The sequence below is a fragment of the Dermacentor andersoni genome, chromosome 8, assembly GCF_023375885.2.
Source record: "Dermacentor andersoni chromosome 8, qqDerAnde1_hic_scaffold, whole genome shotgun sequence".
NCBI lineage: Eukaryota > Metazoa > Arthropoda > Arachnida > Ixodida > Ixodidae > Dermacentor > Dermacentor andersoni.
Window position 1 is genome coordinate 115,974,795 of NC_092821.1, and position 27,487 is coordinate 116,002,281.

General features: G+C 46.8%; 1 protein-coding gene across 1 annotated transcript; it reads right to left on the minus strand.

The window, feature by feature from the left end:
* Positions 1-7,107: 7,107 nt before the first annotated feature.
* Positions 7,108-23,389, minus strand: LOC126529445 (uncharacterized). The gene is made up of 5 exons (XM_050177042.3): positions 23,296-23,389; positions 20,350-20,494; positions 17,530-17,730; positions 11,849-11,989; positions 7,108-7,798 (listed from the first exon to the last, which is right to left on the minus strand). Exons 1-5 carry the CDS (start codon positions 23,376-23,378, stop codon positions 7,580-7,582), a joined length of 789 nt encoding a protein of 262 aa, XP_050032999.2. The 5' UTR covers positions 23,379-23,389; the 3' UTR covers positions 7,108-7,579.
* Between the last annotated feature and the right edge of the window lie 4,098 nt (positions 23,390-27,487).

The window sequence follows — 27,487 nt, forward strand, 5'->3', positions numbered from 1 at the left end:
GCTTAGGCAGTGTGTGATTTGCAATGTGTGTTTCACAAACTCTGATTCAGCATATAAAATGCACTGAATGTCATACTGAACATCACACGAGAAAGTGTGCAGGAGTCTCGCATCGGACAACGAAGTACGAAGGTAGAACATTATAGAAATGCTTGGCATTACTCGGCCTGTTGACGCGTGAAATGTCGTGCAGATCGACCAGGAAAAACGTCGATGACGCAGATGAGCCCGACATTCAGGTGTGGCGAAATTTAATCAAAGAAACTGTTGAAACACCATTATTGAGACGCCAACTGTTGAGACACCATTATTCAGCTCATTAGCGAAAGGTTTTATGAACGTTTAACTCGAACAGAGCAGGAAGTGAAGGACTTGAAGCGTAGGATGACATAGATTGAGGCTCCAGCTTAAGACTCTGAAATTTCACAGTTGAAGACCGAAGTTGACAACATGCAATGGCGAAGCCGTAAGCTAAATCTTGAATTTCATGCACTCAGGCAGACAGGAAACGAAATTTTGTTGCTCGAATAGATTAGGAGCAAGCGTGAATTCATCGCAGCTTCTCGATAGTGACGTAGTAGCAGTTCACCGCTACCCTTCAACGAAAAATAAGATACCTGACATGGCCCTGCCCTTTCAGAAAGCAAGCGATCAAAGAATAATGGTGGCAAAGCAGAATATAACTGCGCAAGGCAAGGCGCAACAATTTTCTTCCTGGAAAACTTGTCAAAAGTAGCACGAACTTTGCTGTTTGAGACAAAAAAAAACTGCACCGGAGTAACCACTTAAAGTACCTTTGGCATAGTTACAACAAGATTCTTGTTTGCCGATCTGACGGCGAACGAGCGATAGTTCTTACCAATGCTTGCGATCGTGAAAAGTTTGGATAACATAGCAACTAACACAATTGTTATGGCCAGCGATTACGATGGCTTGCTCAAGTGATCAACAGCATGCGCAACGGCACACTTTCCGCGCGCTTTAAGGAAGTTCTTTTGTTGAATCATTCACGTGTGTTGCACACTAATATGAGGTCTATTAAGAATGATGAAACTGAAGTTACCGTGCTCATCGGCAAAACTGGACATTCGTTTGATGCAATCATGCTAACAGCGACATGACGCACCGATGGCAAAGTATTTCACTTGCCCTTGCACAACACGTACTATCTCCATTGGTCAACTGGCCATGGCGGTGGAGAGTGAATTTAGGTACACAAACCTACGCTTGCGAAATATTAAGCTATCTTTCTGTAATCACGCAAAATTATCAAATTCGAACAATTCAACTAGGGAACACTCCACTGTGTGTTGTTTACCGATCACCTAGTGGTTCTGTCACGGTTTTTTTTTTCTAGAGTACTTAGATAACTTATTAGCTTTCCTAATGATAACAAATATAGCATAATTTGTTACGGTGACATTATTATTAATATGATGAAACATGGCCCGCCTTATCCTCCATTGAACATTCTAGTTAATTTAAACGTCTATCGGTGTGTGAGTAATCTGCCTAGAAAAGTACCCGTCGTAGTGGAGTGGTGGCTACGCTGTTGCACTCTAAGCACGAGGGCGCGGGTTGGAATCCCGGCCACGGCGGCCGTATTTTGATGGGAGTGAAATGCAAAAACGCCCGTGCACCGTGAATTGGTTGCAGGTTGTCAAAATTGTTCGCGAGTCCAGGTGGTCAAAATTGTTCACGAGTCCTTCACTAGGGCGTGGCTAATAATAATATTGTGGTTTTCGCACGTGAAACCCCACCCTTTCTTTTCCCTACAAGAGTAACACAAAACTCACCCACCCTTATTGATTTACTCATTAGGAACTTTAACTTAAAAGCCACGAAATCAGATATCCTTACATCAGACGTAGGCGATCATTTACCAATATTTCTGTGCATTAAGGAATACTTCCAACAACAGACACGAAATAGCGCATCTCACACAATCGATCACACAGGTGAATATTGCTACATTTCGTGACAAAGCCGCGTAGTCCTCGTGGGACACCCTCCCTATGACATTATGACCTGGAAGGATCTAGCGATATTTTTTTTTTTTGTGTCCAAGTCAATTTATTATGTCAGTTGTCGGCTTAAACGTTTCATAAAAGCAGAATATGTGCTTTGGAAATTGCTGACATTGAACTGAATGGATACGTACTAGCAGATGCTTTTAACAAGCACTTTGTTAATATAGCTTTTAAACCGCATGTCCTAACCTTGAAACCGTATCGATAGATGATAATTCTTTTTTCTTATATGTGCACATGGAAGTGAAGTAATTGTGTTATTAACAACACAGCATATAGATGTGCTAGATATATCCATGGCCATCAAATAAAGTCAGCAAAATAAGTAACTGTGCTCATAGCGCTGTGCGTTACGCATCCTATTAATCTTTGATAGTCATATTCCCCAATATATGCCGAGTGCCTGTAGAACAATTTTGTTCAAGAAAGACAATAAAAATTACATGGAATGCTATCACCCAATCCCTATGCTACCTGTCTTTTCAAAAATATTTGTAAAAGTTTATCTTAAAGCGTTTCTCTGACTTCAAGCATAGGCATAACTTGTTATAAAACTCTCAGCATAGTTTTTGGAAAGGCATCAGTACTCGGCACGTCCTGCTCTCTCAAAAAGAACACATACTTGCCCAATTAGAAGATGGAAATATTGTACTCAGAATATTTGTGGACCTGTCCAAAGCTTTTGAGAACATCAATCACGTCGTTTCGATAAGAAAACCTGACCGGTATGGCATACGTGGCAAGCCTACATGTCTCATACGTTACTGCCCGAAACATCGCAGGCAAACCATCTTATTGATACTTTCCCAGTCACTTCTATTTTCCCCAGGAGTTCTACAAGGGAGTACTTTAGCTTCGTTTTTATTTAACATGTTCATTAACGATATCATCAGTGTCTATGCAAGCGCCAACTCCATCATGTACTCAGAAGATGTCACAATGTTCTTAATGGGTAAATCAATCGACTTATTGATGCAGCAAACTTGCGTTTAATAAGATTACGTGAATATACAAAACGAAATAGCCGTCACAATAACATTAGTAAAACCAAAGCGGTAGTATTTCAAATATATATATATATATATATATATATATATATATATATATATATATATATATATATATATATATATATATATAATTTCAAACGTATGGCGTTGTAATCAAGAAAACATGTCGTGGAATTTCCACGTCGATTTAATGCTGACCAAGCTGCCACTAATTCTTGAGGTTACTTACAATAATCGCAACGTACAACGATCTAACCTTGTGATACTAATCTACAACATCTTATTTTATTCAAGAGTTAATAACTGCCATATAGCTTGGCTAAACACGACGCATGAAAATTTAAAGCAAATTCATAAAGTGCAAAATGATCCTTAATACTGTTGAAAAAGTGCTATTGCATTATCACACTGACAGCCTATTCATCAAATATAACGTATTACCTGTCACACATTTCCTTTATTATATTAGTTGTAAAACATTTAAGACCAAAACTACCATCATGCAATGTCTCGTTCCTAGAACGCTTGGCCAATTTACAAAGAAATGTTACAAGTTATTAGACAAGTAGGACAAAACCATGGAAAGTAAGAACACATAGTAGAATGTACGGTTTACAAACATTGCAGCATAGACTACCTAGACTATTAAATACTTTAAGTGACGAGGTTATACAAATAGGAAACATCGTATTTGTTGACGATGTGGTATATACGTTTCGGAACGTTTCGTGTTATTAGATTATATTCCCAGTCACAGTACGCTTTCTCATCTTCACATTTGGTTTACTTTCTTTGATTGCATAGTGAAATCATGTGGCACACGCTCATGCATCTTGTGTCATAAGAAAATGTGCATTGTTCTTTCTTGCATCTTGCTGTGTTGCAAGTTGCAGCGCTTTTCACTCTTTTTCATTTTTATTGCGATAGTAATTATTTGGACACTCCGGGCGCATTTTTTCAGTCGCTGTCGGCGTCGTCGTGAGCTTCTGTATAAAGTCCAAAGGCGATGGCATCGTCGCCGCGCGTCGTGTGCTGTATGTGCGAGTGAAAGCACGCGAGAAAAGCCGGCGATCGCGTCTCCGTATGCCTCGCGTGACGGAGAATGCGGAGAGCAAACGCGCCGTCTTCCGTCGCGCGAAAGGCCGTGGGGGAATGAGAGGGAGGAGGTTTGGACGTGCTGCATTGTGCTTCGGCATCAACTGCGCATTTCGCGACCGGGCGCAAGGGGAACTGACGATCGCGGCTCAATCTGCCTCGCATGAAGGAGAATGCGGAGAGCAAACGCACCGTCTTCCGTCGCACGGAAAGCCGTGGGGGCAATGAGAGGGAGGGGGTGTGGAGGTGCTGCGTTGTGCTTCGGCAGCAAGTGCGCGTTTCACGACCGGGCGCAAGGGAAACTGACGATCGCGGCTCAATCTGCCTCGCATGAAGGAGATGCGGAGAGCAAACGCACCGTCTTCCGTCGCACGGAAAGCCGTGGGGGCAATGAGAGGGAGGGGGTGTGGAGGTGCTGCGTTGTGCTTCGGCAGCAAGTGCGCGTTTCACGACCGGGCGCAAGGGAAACTGACGATCGCGGCTCAATCTGCCTCGCATGAAGGAGATGCGGAGAGCAAACGCACCGTCTTCCGTCGCACGGAAAGCCGTGGGGGCAATGAGAGGGAGGGGGTGTGGAGGTGCTGCGTTGTGCTTCGGCAGCAAGTGCGCGTTTCACGACCGGGCGCAAGGGAAACTGACGATCGCGGCTCAATCTGCCTCGCATGAAGGAGATGCGGAGAGCAAACGCACCGTCTTCCGTCGCACGGAAAGCCGTGGGGGCAATGAGAGGGAGGGGGTGTGGAGGTGCTGCGTTGTGCTTCGGCAGCAAGTGCGCGTTTCACGACCGGGCGCAAGGGAAACTGACGATCGCGGCTCAATCTGCCTCGCATGAAGGAGATGCGGAGAGCAAACGCACCGTCTTCCGTCGCGCGGAAGGCCTTGGGGGCAGTGAGAGGGAGGGAGTGTGGAGGTGCTGCGCTGTGCTTCGGCAGCAACTGCGCCTTTCACGACCGGGCGCAAGAGGAACTGACGATCGCGACTCAGTCTCGCGCGCCGTATGTGGAGGGAAGCGGGTACGCGAGGCGGGAGGGAAGGGGGCGTCTGCGACTCCGCCAACAAAGTGCTTACATTGCGCGGCCGGGCGCGCTCGCGTGCACCGTATTATGAAAGGCATCTGCAGACGGCTCAAACCTTATTGCGCGCTGTGTTCTCGCCGCTCTTGCGTTGAAGCGATAAGCCGAGACCGCACCTACGCTTGAGGAGGTGCGCAAGCTCGCTTCTACGCGCCTCGTGCCTGCCGGTCTCGCAAGGAATGGTGGTTTGCATCCACAAATACGCGCGACAGCGCGCGCTCATTCACAGACGCCTTGGAAGACGCCACTTCGTACTTTGTTATTGAGAGTGTTTCAGGATGCTTCGATATCTATAAATGTAACTGTTACATTTTTAGAGCTGTTAGAGCAGCACAAAAAGAAAGGGTTAAGCACTTTCTTGCTTGATATATATTTGCTTCGCTAAGAGTTGAGTGTACCGCGACGTAGGCTGCGCAGCCAGGCGCGCTGACGCGAGGCAACCCCAGCGCGCTGTAACAGAGACGAGCAGTTCACCGACGTCGCGCCGCGTTTCGACGCGTACAAACCGTTCCGCACTGTCTGCGCATGCGTGGGCGCGCGGACGCGAGCTTGCGCGTACGTGCGGTCTGGGCTATAGGCGGCAAGAACTTCACTTCGCTCGCTGCTGCTGCTGCGCTTGCTCACACCAACGCTTTGACAGCGAGTGTCTGCGCGCATCGAATGTGATGTGTTCCCGTGTGCTTGTGCGCGCTGACACCATGCTTGTTAGTTCAGTTAGTAAGCGAGTGTTTCCAGGTTTATACGCCCGATAAAACTACTATCCTTACTTCGTGTAGCTTCGTACTAATTTGCTATCGCAATAGATGCTTCGCCTTTCGGGAGAAATTGCGACTTTTTTCTACCATTCGACCTTTCCCTTATTCATAATACAAATGCTTATGGTTCTGTTTCTGCCGCGCTGCAGTCAGTGTACAGGGGCATGTGGTTTCGTCAAGCTGTCGTTTTCGACAGCTTTTACTGCTTGTCCCTAGTGTCTGGTACCTGGCATATGATTCAATAGACATTATTATTATTATTATTATTATTATTATTATTACGCGCAAACGTAGCCGGCCAGCTATTGAAATCGGAGGTATTTGTCTGAGGCAGCCAAGCAAGCGAACGAGGAAGGCACCTGGAGGCGAAGAAAATCGCGAGCCGGGGATAGTACGAACGAGAACGCTCAGATCGCGGCAAAGTACCGCCACTTAGAGGAATGTGTAGGTAGCCTTGAACGAAGCGGAGATGGAGAAACGAGGCCAAGCATCGCGGAGAAGGAAGGCAGGCGGATGCGCGCTGGGTTGACCTCTTGTGGGAGTTGCAACCAATTTTCTTTGCGATGCATACGTGCTGGGTTCGTCTCGTGCTAACGTCGCCCTTGGACGCCGTACTCTGCGTGCGCGGGTGAAATCGCGCGACAGTGCGCCGACGATGGCGACTCAATGTCGCGTACGCATGGGAAGGAAGCGCGCCGCATTCCGCCGCGCGCATTTCACTATGGCGCCGGGGAGGGGATAGAGCGCGGGAATTGTACATCGGCCGCGCGCGACAGCGCGCGATTTAACTTGAAAGCGATCTGCTTTGAGGGGGCAGAGTTTAGGTGGGTCGATAGGGCATGCGCTGCGTTCTCACCGTTGAGTTTGCGTTGAAGCGATAGGGAGGTAACTTCGCTCGCTGCTGCTGCCGCGATTCCTCATGGCAGCGTTTTGACAGCGAGCGTCCGCAGTTGTCGATTGCGGACCCTGGCTGTTTGCCTGTGCGCACTGACACCATGATAGGTGTTTAAACAGTAAGCAAATGTTTACAACGGGACGTTCTACTCCGGCGGCTGCTGCGTGTGGCGTGGACGCGCGAGCGCTTTATTGAATACGATCTGTGATGCGGACAGTGTATGCGTCTAGGCGCGCCGAGGGCCGATAGCGTCGTGCGCGCTATAGCAACCATGCGCTTGCGCGTCACCCACGTTGACAAAGTGAAACGCTATTCGAAGTTTTTGTTATTATTGTTGTTGTGTTGTTTATTCGGCTATCGAGCGAGTTGTTTCAATTGCAACAACTTATACAATGGTCAAAAACACTGAACAAAAAGCCGCATAGTGCCTACTAAAATTTGGCTGACTTTACGGTACATCACCTAGACACTCCCTCTGTACTATTACTATTTTTTTTTTTGTCGACGGAAGACGCGCATATCTATCGTATATATATTTGTCAGGAATTCAACGAACCATGCCAGGCAAGTTCTCTTTTTTTTTCAAATGCTGAGACAGTACATTTACAAACCATTTTCGTGCACTTTTTTTTTTCAATTCGAAATTCAAGTTCCGCCTGTGTAAAGCCAATGCAACCACTCCTGCAAGGGCGGCATCGTCGTTGCACCAGAGGCCCCAAGTCTACAGCTTCACCTTCATGCAGAAATAGAGGTCTGTCGGGTCCCAGTATTCATCGGTCAGAAACTTGGAAACGGCGCGCACCATTCTGACCCGCTCGTACGGCGGGCTCTTCCAGTTGGGCAAGTCACACGACTCCCTGTCCCATGCCAACTCGCTGACGCCGAAATCGATCAACTGGGTTAGGACATCGTAGGTGTGATTCACGAAAACGTTGCAAATCTGAAACGCAAGGAGAGGGCGCCACACAATAAAAATAAACACAAAGGACGCGGTCATGTCGCAGTGTGAAAATAGGTTTGGGCGCTTTTGTTGAGTTTTTCACGTCTGTGAGCGTTGGTTTGTCTCGTCGCTGCCGCCCTGAAATTAAGGCCGTGCGAATGTTTTTACCTGTCACGACAGCGAGCTCGAACTACAACTGCGATGACAGAAGCCGTAGTTGAACACTGTGAAATTAATGTGACAACCCGGGGGCATGGGAGCATCTGAGACGAGAGTTTTTTAAAAGCTATAGTTACGAAAGTTTGTTCCCTACGGGCTTCGTTTCGTCTATAAGCTCTTTCGCACAGTTGTCCTGATGCCTGTCTGCGTGTCATCACTTCGACGTGTCACACAAAGTTGCCAAAGTAAGACACTGATTTAGTGCCACGGAAGATTCGGTCTTATGCCTTAGGAATGAGGGTGTTAGACATTGGACAAACCAGCGTCCTTAAGCTTGCAAAAAAAGTATTGCTCTGAAGCAAACCATTGCACATTGTCTTTGCCTTTTTTTTTTCTTTCGCCAAAGAGAAGAGTAATCAGCTAGTAAGTGAGGCGTATTTGTTTTTCCGTTCGTGCATACATGGTGCACATCTGCCCATCCGAAGACATCACGGTAACCACAGCTCAGAGTCGGTGGGGTATACCGGGTCTGTACAGAGCAATTCGCACGAGCTGAAGGAACAGGAGGCACCGACACTGGATGCCCCAAGCACCAAGATGGAGGACAGAACCGGTGTGGTGAGGAGAAGTTGGTGAGGAGCGCTTTTGCTCTTAGTTTACAATACCGCCTGACAAGGGGAACTTGATAACAGTCATTGAAGACGAAGAGACAGCGCATTCGCGCCGCCTGACGGTACAGAAGAGAACAAAGCCTGCAATAAACAATGTACGGGAATCAGAAGGATTCTTGCTTTTCTTCCTTTTTCTTTTTTTTTTTTTGTATGCGTATGCAGTTCTGCTACAATGTGATTGTTATGCACATCGGTTCACTGAGAACCGCGAACTGTAGCCCTGTCACGTAACGCTATTCCAATGTGTTTTTATTCCAATCTCCTGACGTCAAATTCACGTAACCGCCAACGCAAGCATCGGGCGGTGACCCGCAGCGTTGTCTGAACAGCCCAATCAAACGCCCTCCTTGCTTGTAGGAGGTGAGTTTTGTTTTCTGTCAAAACAAATAGCACTGGCTACATTCAGCGCTTTTTCTTGTCTGCTTGGCTGACATGAGGGGAGGAGCACGTTCAAGTGGAAAGTGAATCGATGGGGCCGGGCCAGGGCTGTGAAAATCGATAACCGGACGTGGAGGGTGGTGCCGGCGTCTGCGATTGGTTCGCTTCCCTTGCTAGATTGCGGTGGCTGGTTGAAAATTGCGGCGGCGTGCATAGAAAACTTATGGATACCGCCAAAATGGATCCTCAGCAGTTACAATGAAGAGTTGACAGAACGATGTCGTATACGCACAGAAAGGGCTAAAGTACGTTATACTGCCATGCAAAAATCTTTATTATATGCAAATAAATTCATGATCTCCGGGACACGCGAGTCGCGAGTGTCTGAGCGATCGGCATGCAGCCATCTTCTTTTCTTTTCGGAAAGGGACAGTCTCCGGCTATTCAGAGAAAAATTCAGTTTTGTTCAGCATATTAATGCATCTACACGTCATTTTAACGCGGTGAGTTTTCGCGGTCTTGTGACGTCGCGTGACGGAGAGGCGAAGTGGGCGCAGCCCAAGAACTTTTCACCAATAGCAGAGTGGTAATGGCGAAAAGGCGTCGCATCAGAAGTAATCCTTTGTTTTTTGTCCGGCCTATTCATGCATAAACAGAGCGTACACGTCATGTCAGTTGGTGAGATATCGCTCTACCACTCTTTTTATGACATTGCATGAAGAAAGGCGAAGTGGTTGTGGCTGGAAATTTTTTTAAGCAATTGTGGAGGGCTGATTGCAGAATTGGAATAGAAAACTTTGGAATAGCTTTACGTTATAACGCCCTTGATGGGCAAACACATCTTACGATTACTCCTAAGCACCTTTAAGAAGTATCTACGTTACGAAACCTCGAGAGTTCCTATAAAAGCACCAAAAAGCACTAAAGACCCGCTGTGGTTGCTCAGTCATTATGGTGTTGGGCTGCTGAGAACGAGGTCGCGGGATCGAATCCCAGCCACGGCGGCCGCATTTCGATGGGGACGAAATGCGAAAACACCCGTGTACTTATATTTAGGTGCACGTTAAGGAACCCCAGGTGGGGGAAATTTTCGGAGCCCTCCACTACGGCGTGCCTCATAATCAGAAAGCGGTTTTGGCACGTAAAACCCATAATTGTTTTTAAAAACATTAAAGTTAGCCCACCTACCCTATTTGGAGGCGAACCGGGAAAGGTCTGTTCTAAAAGTAAGCAGAGATCCTGTTCACTCGAACGTCTGATAGGCACAACGAGAATTAACCGTTTTAGGCCGCTTTCGCATTCAAGTTTCGACTACTGACGTTATCTCAATCCCCTTCTAAGGCGTCGTGACTTCTGGGTCACCATTGTAGACCATAAAACGAGTCTAAGATTCACGTGACTGCTGCAGACCTCTGCTGGGATGCACTGCAAGAAGCAGCAATCGGTATCGTTATTTTTTTTTATCTACCACATATGCTTGTGCTACAACATGCGAATGGCTTGCCCAGAAAAGGGAGTAGCATTGTCATCATTATCATTCCGATTAGCCTACGTTTCTGTCCCCTGCAGAACGAAGGCTTCGAGCTTCCCTCAATCATCTCCATTTATATCCCTCTCTAGGGTCAGCAGCTTCTGTCCCATTCCTACAAATTTTCTACTGATTATCACCTCACCGTGTCCTTTACCATCCTTGACTTCATTTTCCATTCATTGGCACAGATTCTGATAAAAAACCACCTCTTACATTACTACACCAATTACATGACCTGTCGAACTTCCTGGACTTAATCTCAACAACGACATGAGTCATGCTACTAAGCTCTGTATCCACGCCGGTCTCTCTTAATGTCCTAAAAAGACCCTAAAGTGGGAAAGTATTTTATCTACACACTAAACGACCCTTCCGAAATACAAGAAAAGCCATTCTGTCTGCGAAGGCAGACGTCGTGAATTTCTACGGCGCCTGCTCGAGGTGTAACTTGCACTTAAGTTTTCATCTTTAAAGCTCGACTGCATCATTTTCCAAGAGCTAGACATTGAACTTAACAAGTTTCCAGGACATTTACCAAGCCATAAGAAGCCTAAACGAGCAGATACTTCGAAATTCTACACGTCGCGCAGAAGTAACGTCACCTGGAATTTGGCGCGAAAATGGAGAAATGAAACTTTACCCTTCCTGGTTTTCTTCTCATAATCGACTTGCCTTCCACGAAATAAAAAAAAAAATAAAGTTTCAGAACTAAACTTATAAGGCTGACTGCAACTGTTGTAGTGTTTGTTTTTTGTGTATCTTTAGCGATACGCCCACTACATTTCGTAGCATCGCTCGGTGCGCGTTCCTTGATTTATTCTCAACCTTTTTCGTTGTTCTCTAAGCCTCCGCATTGTAGGTCAGTGCTAGCGCGCACTGTAAAAGCGCGCGTATCGTTGCATCGTCAATTGAGCCGTCGTTGCTTCTGACTTGACTAAAGAAAGCCTACTGGAAGATATCACAATATCGCGTCGCGTCGGCGATTCGACGGACGAAGCGCTTATGACATCAACTGAATTGTCGGATGTTTACATTTATTCCCTTTTGTGTGTTCCTTTGCCTGCTCGCTTGCCTGCTTGCTTGCTTGTCTATTTGTTCTTCGTTCGTTTCTTTAAATGTTTGCTTCCTTGCGTGTTACCTTTTTCGTGTTTGTTTATTTGTTTGCTTTTCTTGTTTATTTGTTTGTTTGTTTGTTTGTTTGTTTGTTTGTTTGTTTGCTTGCTTTTTTTGTCCGTTTGTTTAACTGCCTTCTTTCAAGTGCCGTGCTACGCGTACATCCGTTGTTCGAGTTGCCCCAAACGGAATGCATACCTTGTAGCGCAACGTCTCGGATGTGTCAAAGGCCATCGACATCTCCACGTTTTGAGACTTGTTGAACGTCAGCCACGTCAGGGCATTCTCTTGGTACTGCAAGTTTGCTCTGTATGCCTCGTATCCTTCTGCAGAGCACATCTGCAAAACCAAAAAGTTTAAAAAGTTTTTTCAAGTAACTGGTAAATATAAATTTAATTCTGTTCCCCTGCCTAGAATCGTGCATGTCTTGGTTACAGCTAACCCGTGAAATAAGACTAACATAAACATTTGCTCTTCGTTTTTAAATTTTTTTAATGATTTACGAAGCCCAAGAAAAGCACAGAGTTTAAAAATGTCTAGTCTAAATGTATACATAACAACAAGTTGGCTTCGGTTTTTGACCTACAGTGTGGTAAATGTGTCTGATCTGCAGTTTGCTAAATGTTTTTTTCCTATGAGTAAAGTACCTTACGAGAAAAAGAAATGATCCTCGAAGTTGACACGGTGTGAGCTTGGAGGTGTTTGCAATTTACTGTAATTTTCAAAAGCGAGCTGCGAAGACGTCAGAAGTAAAAAAGTACGTTATACTTCTATCTTTCCACCTGCCCTGTTCGTAGCACGTTTCTGCACGTTTACTAGTTTACCATTCAGTAACATGAAAGCTTACCCTCTAGTAGAACTTTCATCCTCGCTGCTGCAAACCTACTCGCAGCAACGTTAAGCCTCGAGAAGTTATCGAAGGGATAACGATTGGGCGGCTTTTGTCATCAATACGGCTACCATAAAACTCGTCAAATTTACGACTTCATAATTGCTAACCTGTATATTGAGCAGCTGTAATTCTGCACAAAGCATGCTAGCGCTGCATGCGCGCAGTCGGCGTCAAAAGTTTATGTACCACGAGAAAGGGAAGAAACGTTCACATTACGAGCAGTTTGTGACCTCGGCCACAAGAACTGTGGATCGTTAAGTAGTTCCCACATGTCAGTCCAATATATTAGGGGTGTGCGAGTGAGGGAACAAACGTTCAACAATCTGAATCGGTAGAGGGAGAGTGCTTCTTTTCTCGCATAAGACGGGCGGCCACCCTCTATCCAGGTAGCCATTGGCATTTGCTGCTTCCCTGGCCTGGTTCACCAGCTTGCGCTGGTCCTGGTACTCTCGGGCCGCGGGCGTGGGGCTCCCGCGGTTATTCGCGGTCCTCTTCCATGCGCTTCTCTTTGGTTCTTCCTACTCTGTCTTCATTTCCTTGATTGTCGGCGTGCGTGAATAGCAGTTTCTTTAAGACCGAATAGAAGGCACATGGAACAATGCCGGGATCCTCCCGTCCATCAAAGGTTCAGCGCACGCACTGCGCCCTTCGACATGTCAATCTTTCCATAGATAGCAGCGAGAACCCAGTGCGCGCATAGGATTGGCGGCATTATGCAAATGGGCAATGATATTCAACAAAAAGACGACGAAAGACTTGGTATCGAGTTTAACTGCGAGTCATACCCGTAGTCGAGCAATGCGTGATCATTTTTTAGCTTTCCGGAATATAAAAAAAAAAACTCATTGGCCTTCCACTCTGTGAAGAAGGATGACCAGCGAAACTGTGTTGTGCAGGGCCCTTAATACTAACTGCACCTCCGCCGCGGGTCGGCTCGGCATTGCACTATCTTCGGGATCGGCTCACGTATGGGGAGTTTTGTGTCTACACACGGAGGACACGATCCTGCGGGAACTAGCCCTTAACAGCTTCGCTGTAATAACCTGTTGCGCAGATATCTTAATTCTACTCGTTGAGCCGAATTATCCGTGGCGGCGCACATTACTTGTACGAGAAATCGAAACACGTATTTAACTAAATTAAAGAAATACTAATTGACTTCTTTACTAAAAACTTTACGGCACATATTGAAGTTTGAGGATTGTAGCCGGTGATCTTGTAAGGTGCATCCACTTGTAATTAATTTCCAGAATGACACCGCTTTGGAGATGTGCGCCATCAAACTCGCCCTAGAATCGTACTGTTGCTCGGATTACTAATTTAATAAAACGCACTTTTATGCGTTGAAGCACAAGAGTAACTGGAGCGCCAATAGATTTCATCGGACTTTTTGGCAAATATTATCTAGAAACTGGTGTCATCCAAGAAACACATTTGAAGTGCAAGCTTACACTTGAAAGCAAGCTCCCAAGCTATAATTTGTAAATTCCAATACGTGACGTAAATTAATTATTTAAGGTGATAACTACTGATTTTCTCTTCATTAGTTGACTATGTGCTTCCATTTCCCGTTCTAGAAATTCCTGCCTCTTCGGATAATCCAGCTCGGGGATAAGAAATATCCTATATGTCACAGGATATTTTTTTTTTAATTCCGGGAAACTTAGAACTGATCTCCTTACAGACATACCTGTGGCATACCTCAGGTATGCATACGGTGGATCAGATCCACCAAGGCAGTATGATAAGGAGATGTCAGAACGCAGCAACAATGAAGCAAAGACTTTGAGGCTGCAAGTACTACATGTGATGCGTGGACATTGGAAAAGCGAATTGGTGTCTGCTTTAACGTTAAAAAAATGCAGTTCTGTGCTTTCAATCAGAACTCTTATCAGGGTTGAAGATTAAACATAGGTCAATGGGCCGACTAGATTTTGGGGTGAGGCAGTTCAAGGTTACATATGTTCGGCTTCTCTTGAAGTCAGAAGGGATCAGCAAAATTAGTTGTGAAGAAGGACTGAAAAAGATGGAAGGAAAAATGATAAATAAAGGATACAAATACTTGTTTCCCAATAGCGTGGACGCGGATTTGAGAGACCGGTCCAGAAAGCTGACAATCAAGTACAGCATAATTCAAAATCTAATAGACAGCCAGGAGCCGTAAAAAGAACGCTAGAGTAACAGAGACGTTAAATTTCATACAAAGGGTGGAAGCGAAAGAGACCGTGTAGGTTGAAAAAAAAAAAGACATCAAGAAAGACATCAGGCGCGAAAATGTGTATGATAACCCAAAGCCAGTTTTTTGCTATCTAAGGCCCGATCTGGCTACCTGAGGAGAAGCATGGGGGTGCGATATGTGCCACAGGATCAGGCATGTGTGTGCTCCAAAGAAAAAAGAGCCCGAAAACGATACGTCACGCCGTATTATTCACCGAGCGAGAGCCGTAGGAATGTCCACCTTCCAGAAGCGTTGTGATTAAGAAAAAAAAATGAAAAGATAATCTTGTCAGCTGTCGAGATAAGAGATGTTAAGATCATTGGTGAAAAAAATTCGCCGACGATTACAATACTCCCTAACGCGTAATTTTAGCGCCGCTGTAGAGGTGTTTTCATTTCGCGATATATTGGATGGCGCGCACAAGGGGCCCTACAACGTAAAACTATTCCAATGTGTTTTTGTTCCAATCTCTTGACGTCAAATTTGCGTAACCGCCGAAGCAAGCATCGGGCAGTCACCTGAATAGTTGTCTGAACAGACCAACAAAACGCTTTCCTCGTTCATAGCAGGTCACTTTTGTTTGCTTCTAAAACGAATACCATTGCCTACGCTGAGCGGCTTATCTTATGTAATTGGCTGACGAGAGGCGAGGAGCACACTCAAGTGGAGAGAAATTTGATGGGGCCGAGCTACTGCACTGAAAATCTATCACCGGATGAAGGGAATGGTGCCGGCGTCTGCGATTGGTCCGGTTTCCCTTAGCTTGCGGTGGCTGGTCGAAAATCGCGGCGGCATGCAACGGAAGCTTAAGAATGACGCTAAAACGAATCCTCAGCAAAGAATAGCTGGCAGAACGGGGTCGTAAACGTGCCGAAAGCGCTCGAGAACGTTACACGGCCACGCTTAAGGTTTTATTGCACGCTAATAAACCCATGCTGTCCGGCAGGTGCGAGTAGCCAGTGCCTGAGCGATTGGCGGCTGCCATCTTTTATTCCTTTCGGAAAGGGGCAGCCTGTGGCTATTCAGAAGAAAATTTCATTTTGTTCGGCATACTAATGCATCTTTAACGCGTACACGTCACTTTGATGCGATGAGTTTTTGCGGTTTTGTGGCTTCGCGTGACCGGCAGGTGCAGTGGGTGACGCCCGAAAACATTTGGCCAATACCCGAGGGCTAATGGCGAAATGGTGACGAATCCGAAATAACCGTTTTTCTTTTGTTCGACCAAATCAAGCACAATCAGTGTGTGCGCGTCACATCAATTGGGGAGCTATCGCGGTTTTCGTGACGTCGCGTGACAGACAGGTGAAGTGAGGGTGGCCCAAAAAGTTTTCGACCCATCGCGGAGGGCTGATTGCAGAATTGGAATAGAAAGGTTTGGAATACTTTTACGTTATAGCGCCCAAGCTGTCTCATGCGGCACGTCGCAAAAGGAGCGAAGTGTAGCGCGACTGCCTCGCTAATCGTGACGAGTGGCGTGATTCACAATAGCCGCCGCAGAAAGACATCCGTTCATGCAGCGCTTTGTTTCCATACAGCCCCCATGCGCTACTCTGGCTCCATCTCGTTGCAATCGTCGCCGCAAAGTCGGTCCTGTGTGGCTTGGCTTCTCACGCTTTCGCCATACCCTCCTCCTACGCTCTCCGCCTCATGGATCCGCCGCACCATCCTTCTGCGCTTCCGGCTCTCGCTGTGTTCACTATCCCATTCTTAATTCTCCCGCTGCATTACGCGTTCGCTCTCATCCTTCGCTGTGCTCGTTCGCTCCGTTACGAGCTAGGATGCGGAGGCTCGCCGCAGGAACGGGCGCCTAAAAGCTGCGCTCTAAAAAATAACAGGGAAGAGATTATCAGAACAGGAGTCATTTGCGAGCGTAGATATATGTACAATGATGATAGAGGCTTTAAATACGAAAGACCGAGAGCAGATGGGGAAAAGGCTGGATGAAGACAGTGGATAGTAAAGCCTGCTTCGATCAAGCAGGCTGGGCGACTACTTCTCGCCGCTCCGTTTCAAAGAGAATGCCACTTCGCGACAATGGTTGTCGGTTGCGGGGTGCGTTCGTTGCCCGAGTGCTACAGCGAGTGTCACGTTGAGGTGCGCCGTTTCGTCTCGCCGGCTCATCACAGCTCCGTAACTACCGACTCCCGCAGTCCTTGGGTAGCGAGTGATGGTGGGAGTAGCTTGCCTTCGTGGACTAAGGGAGCGGAGAATAACGCGCTTGGTGAGCAGCTCCTATCACGTGGTCGCCACCACACTGTCCACATTCCGTCGTCGTCATGCCCTGTTGGTCATGATGCACGCCGTCGTTGCGGTGTCGTCATGTCCGTCGTGGTCATTCCATCGCCCCGCCACCTCCTGGTCGTGCCGTGGTAGTCGTAATGCTCTGCCGTGCCGTCTGCTAAAACATGTCCGCAATAACGTGTGCCGCCATCGTCGAACAGCGTTGCCGACGCCGGCACCGTACCTCACAGGTATTGCTAGCGTGTCTACTTTGTCGGAGCTATCGCTGAAATATTCCAGTTATGCTTGCCGACTAGCTCAAACGCAAGCCTTGATGAGCGTCCACTTTATTTGTGCAGTCCGCGTAATTTATATTCCGTTATCTTGACAAATATTCTGTTTCTGCAAACAAACAAACAAATATTTCTTTTTATTCCTTTCTGCGCAAATGACTTAAGCAACGCTGAATTACGGCGTGCATGAGAGGTGCACGAATACACGAAAGCCGCGAATGACGTCGCGCGTGGACTGTGCTTTTCAACTCACCGCTTTTGGGTTCGTGAAGTGATCAAACCAAGAGCCGGGCACGTTAACGGCCGGTTGGTAGATGGCGTAGCGGCCGGCTTTTGGGTTTCGGATGTCCGGATATTGCATCTTTGCCTTTGTCCCCGCCATCGAGAGCACCAAGGTAATCGGTCTACCCACGCCGGAGTTGATCACAATTAGGGCTTCCGCCATGGCTTCAGCCTGCGCGCAGAAAAAAAGAAATCGCGAGAAGAAGAAAGGCTAGATTAACGAGTACTGGCTTGCGTCTTTCAAGTTGTAAGAGAATGTCCAACACGCGCTTCCAGCACTCGTTAGAGAAATGGCATTTTGTCCAGTGTAATGCATAGATAACGCCGAAATAGAGCTCCTGCCATCGTCGACGTTATCTTGGGGTCAGTGACAGTTAAGTTGCAGAACGTTGTGACTCAAGGCATCGATACATAAGGGTAAAAACATGGGGCGACGTTGTCCTAAAGAATGATTAGGCAGGCCGGAGACACAGTACCTTTCTGGAAAGGATTAACTAGACGCTCAGCCGCAGTGGTTGCTTAGTGGCTATGGTGTAGGGCTGCTAAGCACGAAGTCGCGGGATCGTATCCCTGCCGCGGCGGCCGCGTTTCGATCGGGGAGAAATGCGAAAACACCCGTGTACTTTGATTTAGGTGCACATTAAAGCACCCCTGGTGGTCGACATTTCCGGAGTCCCCCACTACGGCGTTCCTCATAATCAGAAAAGTGGTTTTGGCATCGAATGCCCCGTAATTTAATTTACCTAAATGCTCTACAACTACAAGACATGCGTAGAAGCGTCTATATTGTCACTCTAAACAATGCCTAACTTATCAAAATGTCATCCGGCGCACAGGTCACAACTGTAACGCTATGCTGGGTTCACGTTTTTACGCCGACACTAGAGGTCCATGGCCATGCTAGAAGACATGTATTCGATTGAAGAATGTTGAGCAACGCTGCTACAAAGATGTTTCAAATAAACCTCCTTGGCGTAGAAAGAAGTATATGGCGCCACAGACAATAGTTTAATTAACGGCTCCACTGCAATTCACCCGTTTCGTTTCTGCGACTCTGGTTTAATGAAAATCGGAGCGGGCGCGGCCGTGCTGTGGCACCACCACGAATGATAGAACGCGTCTAAGGCGCGGTAGTGAGTTGTGCTCAGTGTCTGGAATGTTTTCTCACGCTTCTGTGAAACATATTGTGTGCCATACGCCAAATTACGCTACAAAGAAAAGAAAAACAGGAAAAGGATGAAATGTAGAAAAAGAATTATGCTTACACCGAATTCAAGGCGCGCACAATCCGCATTTCGCTACACCGCAGTTTCGTAAACGCGCGACAGGAGTTGAGAGCTTTCAGCGTGAGCTCAAATGGCAGCAGCACCGGGTATATGATAGACGCGAACGCGCTATAGGAAATGCTTTCAATCGCAGTGTTATTCAAGGAGTCCTTAGTTAACTTTTTCTTTTCTCACACGAGCGGAGAACACTATAAAATGATGTGTTTTGTACCCAACTTCTTAGAAGCAGCCGTCAATTCGCTCGCGTGTCTTTTTGATCATGCTGCTTCCGGGTCTGTTTAATGAGTGTCACTGCCTGGAACGTGCATACGGAATCTTCACATTCATTTCAAAGCACAACATTCCGCTACGCAGTCTATGCTGGCGCAAAAAGTGTTGCCTGTTCCTTCCCAATGCCAATCGGTGAACGAGGTAACAACAATTTGCGTTGCTCGTTTAGCTCCTCAAACGCTGTTCTAACAAGATGTGCCGAGGAGACACGACGTTACACAGCGCAGGGAACCACCTCTGCTCAGCAAGAACAGCGCGCATGGCAGAAACCAGGCGTCTCGTAATGCTGGCGCGATTAGGAACGCCGCCAGCGGCGTTGCCCGCGTCGCACATCGAAGTTACACGGGACGACTCCGTCGGGAAATCGTCAGCGTTTTGCTAGCTCACAATGAAAAAAAAAATGCATAGATTTAGTCTCGTGTTTAATGTGTGCACTCTAAACTTTACGTCCTTAAATAGGAATAAGGGTGTAACTCTGTCTACAAATCACAGCATTACACCTTTGTTGACTAAGAGTAAATCTGCTTTCCATCACTCGCCCCCCACGTCGAAAAAGGTGTAATGGTGTGAGCTATAGACACGATTACACCCCTATATCGACTTTTAAGGGTGTAAGTCATGTTATAGCGTGTTCCGCTGAGACAAGCGTACGCACCCAGTTTCTTCGCAAGAAGGCAAATGAGCGAGCCAACAGCATTCATGCCAAGTAGTTACTGTCCTGAGTCGTTACAACGTAAACCTATTCCAAACATATTTTTTTTATTATAATTCGAAATCCACCTCTGTACCCCTAGGTGACTGGCCGAGATTTCTGAGGCCGCGCCCATTTTTGCCCGTCTGTCGAGTGACGTCAGGAAACCAAAAAAACACCGCCACGTCAAAACGACGTTTACGCACACATTATGCTCAATTAAGCGGAAACGAACTCGGCAATAACGCGGAATAACCGGCGGCAAGCACCGTTCTGTTGGGAATAGAAAATGGCGGCCTTCTTGTCGGTGTTACAGCAGCAGCGGCTCAGCAGCTTGGGCCTCGGAGAAAGGAGCCTGGGGACGAGTTTGACGTGCCAGACAGCCTGTTTACGACAACACATATTCTAGTGCTCCCAGTACTACCCGGAGCGGCGGAATGCGCCGAAACATGGTTATTTTTCATTCCTTAAAAGGTGTATACAAAAAAAAACAATGCAAAAGCTGATTACTGCAAAATGTCCGCGCAAGGTGCGTACCGCTTACCATAGTGTGTCCGTAGTTCGCCTGGTACCAGTAATCGACCGGCCGGTTGTAGATGTTCGGGGGTAGCAGCACTTGCTTTTCCACGTCAGGCCCCGGCAAGTAGTCGTGCGCCGTCACAACGATTAAGTCGGGTACCTGCGTATTCCTGCGGAGAGGACGCGATATCTTGTCTAAATAAAATCAACACTGTATAAGTTTCATTATTGTGCTTTTTTTTCCTTGTCTTTCCTTTGTTTCCGCAAAAATGGAAGAAATTGTTTTTGTAACAGTGTATTTGCCGAAGTGTGCATTGCAGTATGTTTTGTGTGACACATTTGTTGATTTCATATATGTATAATGTGCATTAGTAATTAGCGTTGATTCTTTCGGTTTTAATTGTACGTGAGTGCTATATGTACTGCATATACATTCTGTTTCACTTGAATTCATTTTACACACGTATGTATGTATATATTATACATATGCATTATGCCTGACACTCGTGTTATTGGGACTTAGGTAATTCTAGCTTAATATGTAATACCTAACCCTATGCTCTGTCACTGCTTGTTAAAAGGGGCTGCGGACCTTCTCAAGCCATAACAGGCTTTTCGTTCGCGGCCCTCAACATTGTGGTGTTGAAAATAAAGTGAATTGAATTGAATTGAATTGAAATAGAGAAGCTGAGCGGGTGAAAAATGCCAGCCACGCTGTTTTCTTCATTTCACCGAATGACGAAGCAATTAGAGCGGATCGCGCAATCCAACCACTCCGAACCAACCGTGGTCACACAAACATCTGGACCAGTGCTTAAGGGCTTGCACGTTATACATGGGTAACTGCCATGCAAGCCTTGCTTAAGAACGCCGGCTTCTGAAGCAATAGCGACTCCCGGGGCCTTCGCTGAGGCATTACGCGCATTAGTTGCTAGGCCTTAACGGAGTTGCCACGGAGTCAAAGCTTTAACACACGGCCGTGCTCCCATGTTGAAAATCCCGTTATCGGACGCTTGATGACTGGATGCAGGCCATGCTATGCAGGCCTCTACACATACCGCCACGAAAACATAAACCAAAATGCCCGAATTTAAACGTTTAATTTCATAAACTTATGCCAACACGTCTCCGTTCCAGAATCCGACACAGTAGAAAAAAAAAAGAAATTCGTTCTGGCCCACAAGGTCTTCCGGCGCACGCGCAATCCAGCGTCAATCGAACCCAGTTTGAGGCCATCGGTGAAACATTTCCTGCGATTGTCTGGACCCTCGCAACGCCAGTGTCTCTCTTGGGGGGCTGGGTTTTCGCGCATCTTTCGCTCTTTTCCACAAGAGCGTCGTCGACTCTGTGCGAAGGCTTTCCGTCAGAGGTGCAGCGAGGTGCCGCTGTAGTAACGAGGCAGTTGTAAAGTTACACGACCTGTTTTTCTCGCCGCGCGAAATCTATAAAGAGTACTCGTTCTTTTTTAATGCGAAAGCACCGTATGCCCCATTAGGCGAATGCCCGGCGTCTTCTTCGCCGGCGTGAGCGAGCGATGGAGCCGAAAGCGGTCGACGGTGCAAAGAGTAAAAAACACGTCAGAAGTGCTCAGATTGGAATCAAATTTCTAGGCGAGGTTTCTGTAAACTAACTAAATTAATGTCTTTCAAAAGAAAAATATGGCACATTTCCGTCTATGTGGAAATCGAGCCCGGGCCTTCGGGGCGCGAGGACAGCACGCTTCCCCGACTTCACGGCGGCCTCGAGGTTCTGGCTGACTAAAGGCGTGGCCTAGTGCGTGCGTCACTGGACACGTGACGGCGCTGCCCAATGGGTAGGAGGTGGCGGCACGTCATGAATGTATACAATGAGCGGGCTGCCTTCCGGGTGTTACTTGCTCTTCGGATTTCATTGGTCGGGATTTGCTATGACCAGCAAACCTTCATAACAGACCCTGCCAAAGCGACTATAATGCTTTCGCATTCCCACACGTAAGCATTCTTATGTGTTTGTGCCGATTTTCTTTCTTTGTTGCTTATTTGGCATCACGTGCAGACGCACAGAACATGACATAGTAAAAAATTAGAAGAAAAAATACCTAGCTTAAAGGAAGAAATAATACGACAGTAAATAATTAACTATTATTATTGTAATTTTAGGATGAACCAGAAAGAATAAATGCGACGTTCTTAGGGAAACTTGGGCGCATGGTCAAGACTTGCCTCCCCACCCCATTTCCGTCGGTTGTACGAAATAAACCACGAATGTTCTCTGATGGCATCTGCCAAAGGATCGCTGATAGCTGGTCCATTTTCCGTGATATTATGGTAAGAATTAGAGTATAGAGCTCCACCCAGGCCACACAGAAGACGCAGAAATGCATTACCTTAATATTTTCTAGGGCTGGTCGGTTTACACTTAAAGCAAACGCATAGCTTTATACGGAAGGGTACTCCAAGGAAGAGAGTGCGTATGTCAGCAGTGAAGGCCGCCTCCTAGCTGGACAAAGGCGCCGCGTTTCTATTTCCTTTATCCCCTCGGTCAATGAACAAATTAGAAATCCTTCCTGCTGTCCAGCGCTATATTGCGCTCTGAAACTTCCGGTGAATAACAGGGATTTGCGACGGAGCTCTTGAAGGCAGTATAACTGCATTGCCCCGAGCCGCTGGGGAGAACGAGACTTTCCTCTATCGTGAATCGAGAATAACTCCCTGAAAAGGTAGTCAAACAGGAGATAATTAGCTGCTGCCTTCTAAAGGAGGTTGCAGCATGCTGCTACTTCTGGCGTTCTTTTTTTTTTTTCTGCCAGAAAGGCACGATATACACGCTATTCTTGAGTCTAATTGTCCAGGCAAACTGGCCAGATGCGTTTCTTTTACTGAAGTGGCGGCGTAGAAACGGCTGTGGTCGAGACGTCGTCTCTGTCTTTCTCTCCCTTTCTCTCTTCTCAATGTTCAGAAAGAACGCTTAGCAGGCAGCGCTGGAAACTTACCTGCACATGTCTATGAAATAATCCAAGTTCTCCTTGTTGTTGAGCTCGACCTTGTACACAATCTTTGCTTTCGGCCAGAACATATCCCGGATTTTCTGGAAACGAGTGACAAAAGAAAGGTGGATACGATCACGCACATGCTTAAACTCTCATTCTTGTTACGGTTACTTTAAAGACTTCTACGCGATTCTAGAGACATTCTTAAACCCCCGAACCGAGAGCCCCCCCCAAAAAAAATGTTGGCAGGCGATTCAAACTCCAGTTGAAGTAGACGAAGGACGATCTTCTTCCGCGTATTGGGAGCCATTGCACGTACGGCGATCTGTCACGTCACGCCTCGCGTCAGGAGTATATCTGCTGAGCGTCGAACTGCTTCAATTCTTTTTGCTGCGTCAGGGTCGGCCTTCGTTTTTAGACTGCACTGTTTCGGGGTTCGGCTCGCAATGGAGGCTGGAAACATATCCGATGAGAAGGAGGAGAAATGAATTTTATTGAATGTGAGCAGACGGAAGATTCGCTGGTCCCCAAGTGGGCGGCTTCCTCACTCCACTGGACGGCATAGCCCCTCGCCGCCAGTCCGGCCCTGTTTAACCGACGGGATTGGTCCTCGGGGCTTGAGCGGGCCAGCTGGTCCACCCACATGCTCCGCGGTTGGTAGGGAAATCGGGTGTGTGTGATGTTTTTCTCGCCTTCCCGTATCACATAGTAGAAGGTGTTGGGCACTTCACAGTCCTTGCAGTTGGAGTCGTAGTTGGTTGTAGATATAACGTAAAATAATGTACCGTGCGAAAAAGTCTGTCCGTAATTGTCCAAGCGTGACTCCGTCTTCTCTGGGTACATCAGAGTGTAGGAGAGGGTAGGTTCTCCTTCCTACTCTGTACTGCGCTAAAATGTCCGTGTATTTCTTTAAAACACTTTATCCTCTATTCTTATCTCCTGGAGCGCGGATCTGCCACGGAAAAGCAGGGGCTAACTCGGCTAGCACGCCCTCGGCTTTAACATAGTCGTAAGAAGAATTGCTCAAAGAATGTACCCTGTTTCTGTATTCTCCCATACTCTGATTCGGACGGGAAAAGCTACGAAGGCTTATCGCCCCCGCTCGCATTCGCAACCAAAAAAAGTTTACCGCACTCCTATGCAAGAAAGAAATATGCGTCACGGGATTCCATGTAACGTTAATTCTTTAATTATGTGTCGTAAAGTAAGATATTGCTAATTGTAACCCGCAAGACGTCGTAGATCGGAGGTTATCTACACCCAATGAGGGGGGAGCCACATGTTTATGTGACCAGCTACCGCAGAGCAGCGCTTTCGCGCTGGCGACGAAAACCGTAGTAGCGCGGCCTGCGTGGGATTCACAGTGGTGCGCGGATGCCTGATTCGAAGTAACCCAACGACCACAAGTTGTGGTGGCAATATATAAGGTAGTTATTTTTCAAAATAAGAACGAATCGTCGCCGATTATAAGAACAACTGTGCCTCAGAACGCGCCCAGTGAGACTTCTATAATATAGCATGTAGGTGTAAAGAATGTTCGTTCTCCTTGAGTCGGGTGCGCCTGTACTCAAGGTATGCGGACCACCGAGCACCGGATTTCCACGAAAGTATTCACTCCGTTTCAATTACACCATTCAGTGGCCACGCAACGACAGCCAGGTGAAAATTTCAGAGCGACAAATCTGTCAAGAAAGGATAGAATGTCGTCTTGGTCTGCACGAAATGCATTCCACTGAAGGTATCTCATCAAACAGCTCTTCGTCGCGAGGAAAGCCAAGGAACGTTATTAAAGCCAAATCGCTTTTTCACTCCAGAGGTGTTTTATGACAAAGATCGGGCAGTACAACCTGAAAAAAAAATGTGAGCACTGTCCTTATGTAAGTGGGAGAAGAAGTTTCAGTATCGAAGTTTCAGAGTTTCAGCATCTCTGTAGGGTCAAAGTTGCGGCCGCCGGCAAATGTGACATTTTAAGGGTGAATGCGGCGGTTAACGTAAGACGAGTGATAGATTTCAGGAACTTGTGTACGAGGGTACCGGTAGCACTAGGCACCACGTGTCACCATGCAACATCTTGTCTGAACCGCACTAGGCACCATCGAGTCAATTTGAACTGTTGGTGACACTACGATCACACATATAACCGCCTGTAAGGTCTGCCTAATACAAGTTTTAAAGCTCACTTTTATGGGTCCTGGTGGATGCCAACCTAGCCATATAGTACACTGGTTACCGCGTTGCCTCTTACGTTCAACATTGGTGGGCAATAATTCATGTTCAGCCGAACCGCCAGTCTGCGTGACATGACCGACATAACAATGCTTTAGTTCAATTTGCTTTGCTTTGAAGGAAGGACCGGGTTTGATCTTACGTAGAGACATATGACTTGTTCGTTTGACAGTCAACGGAATTTGCTATGGACTCTACGCATGGATTCTATGCCAGCACCACAGCTCAGTATCACATTTGCCGGCGGCCGCAACTTTGACCCTACAGAGATACTGAAACTTTGAAACTTCGATACTGAAACTTCTTCTCTCACTTACATGAGGACAGTGCTCGCATTTTTTTTTCAGGTTGTACTGCCCGATCTTTGTCATAAACAAATCACGATTCCCTTCTATTTCCGCAAGCTCCTCAACTTCGCTCATAGTTTTTACGCACCGTGGAAGATGCAGAACTTCAGAAACGTGATGTGGAAAGTGTAGTTGTCGAAAACAACAAAGATTTCTTCTGGGGAAAATTAATAAACTGCGAGATGGTCGTCATACAAGGTATGGCGAAGAGCTTGTAACAAAGAATTATTATTATTATTGTCTTGAGTTTTTTTTTTTTTTTGCGAAGGCATCCATTTCATCTACATGCAAGGATCAGATGTATGTTGTGGCGACGACAAGATCCAAGCGGCACGTTTTTTAGTAGGTCCACCAAGAAGGGTAGGTCAAAGCACCACGTGTGGTGTTAAAGAGAAAAACAGAGGCCGTGTTAAATAAAGCAACTATCAGAAGCATAACACTAACTAATTTCAGTCTACGGCACTTCTATATTACAACTCAGCTCATCGCGTTTACCGGTAAAAAAGTTTTGCGAGGTCTGAGCAGACCGCGTATTCTTTGCGTTGTGGATGGCTTCGTATCTGCAAGCTGATCCCGGACTCGCGTTTCATAATCAGCTAACGTGTTCCATGAAACGCCGACAGTATCCTTCCGAGACCTGAATACAGTTAAGAGACATAATTGCTTCTCTATGGGCTTCCTATTATAGACAGGTAAGTGAAATAATACGCCATCTTCATGTTCAAATGCTGAGGCGCTATGCTGAAATCAGCATAGTATACAGGATGACGCTGAAATCAACATCATCCTGTATAGGTAGAAAACCTAACCCTCTCAAATCGTTTCTCTTGGCCCAAATACAGAGAAGGTTTAACATTGATTGGTTGGCTAGCACGTTTGTTCCGCCTCCTAATTTTTGATATCTGGCTGTATTCGAAACTCAGTTCACTACTGCTTTACGCTGTCTGTGACGGCGAAACAGTCAACATCAAGTTAGTGCCGATTCTCACGAAATCTGACAGTTCATGTAGCACTAAACTTCCGCACAGTTACGAACTCGTTTGGGTTTAAACCAGGGATGAATATTTCTAGTAAATCGCTTCCGAGTTAATGTTCATAAATATTGACGACAATGTGGCATGCAGTTTTTGAAAATATGTCTCAAGAGGATATGTCGTTTTAATGCCTTAGAGATTACATGCACACTCAAGGCGAAGTCCCGCCGTCATTATCGCCGTCGCCGGGACATCCCGTAAGAAGTCCGCTGTGCGATGAGATTGCAGTCGCGCGTCGGAAGCTGTAGCGCGCGGGGGGGGGGGGGGGGGGGGGGGGGTTGCATGCGAGGGTGTGCTGAGAATGATGGTGGTTTGGCGCGGTGGCGTCTTCTCGCGCGCGTAAGTGGGGGGGGGGGGGGGGGGGGGCGCGTGGAGATATGCGCGCGCTAGGAGAGGGGGAGGAGTGCGCGCGTCTCTGCTTCTACTCCGGCCGCGGCTGCACAATAGGCAGCTGAGCGTGGCCGCGCGCGTCTAATCTTGGCGGTATTCTACCGTGGATTGGAAGCCTAGCGGACCCGAGATAGGTCACGACTTGAATTCTAGGGTTTTACCTGCCAAAAAACAACGGTTTGATTATGAGGCACACCG

Bases quoted from the DNA above. Each gene is read 5' to 3' on its own strand.
- LOC126529445 (XM_050177042.3), bottom strand. From the start codon at position 23,378: ATGTTCTGGCCGAAAGCAAAGATTGTGTACAAGGTCGAGCTCAACAAC. The intron at 17,731-20,349 runs GTAAGCGGTACG...TTCTGCGCGCAG, and splicing joins CGAACTACGGACACACTATG to GCTGAAGCCATGGCGGAAGC. The intron at 7,799-11,848 runs GTATGCATTCCG...CTTGCGTTTCAG, and splicing joins CCGAGACGTTGCGCTACAAG to ATTTGCAACGTTTTCGTGAA.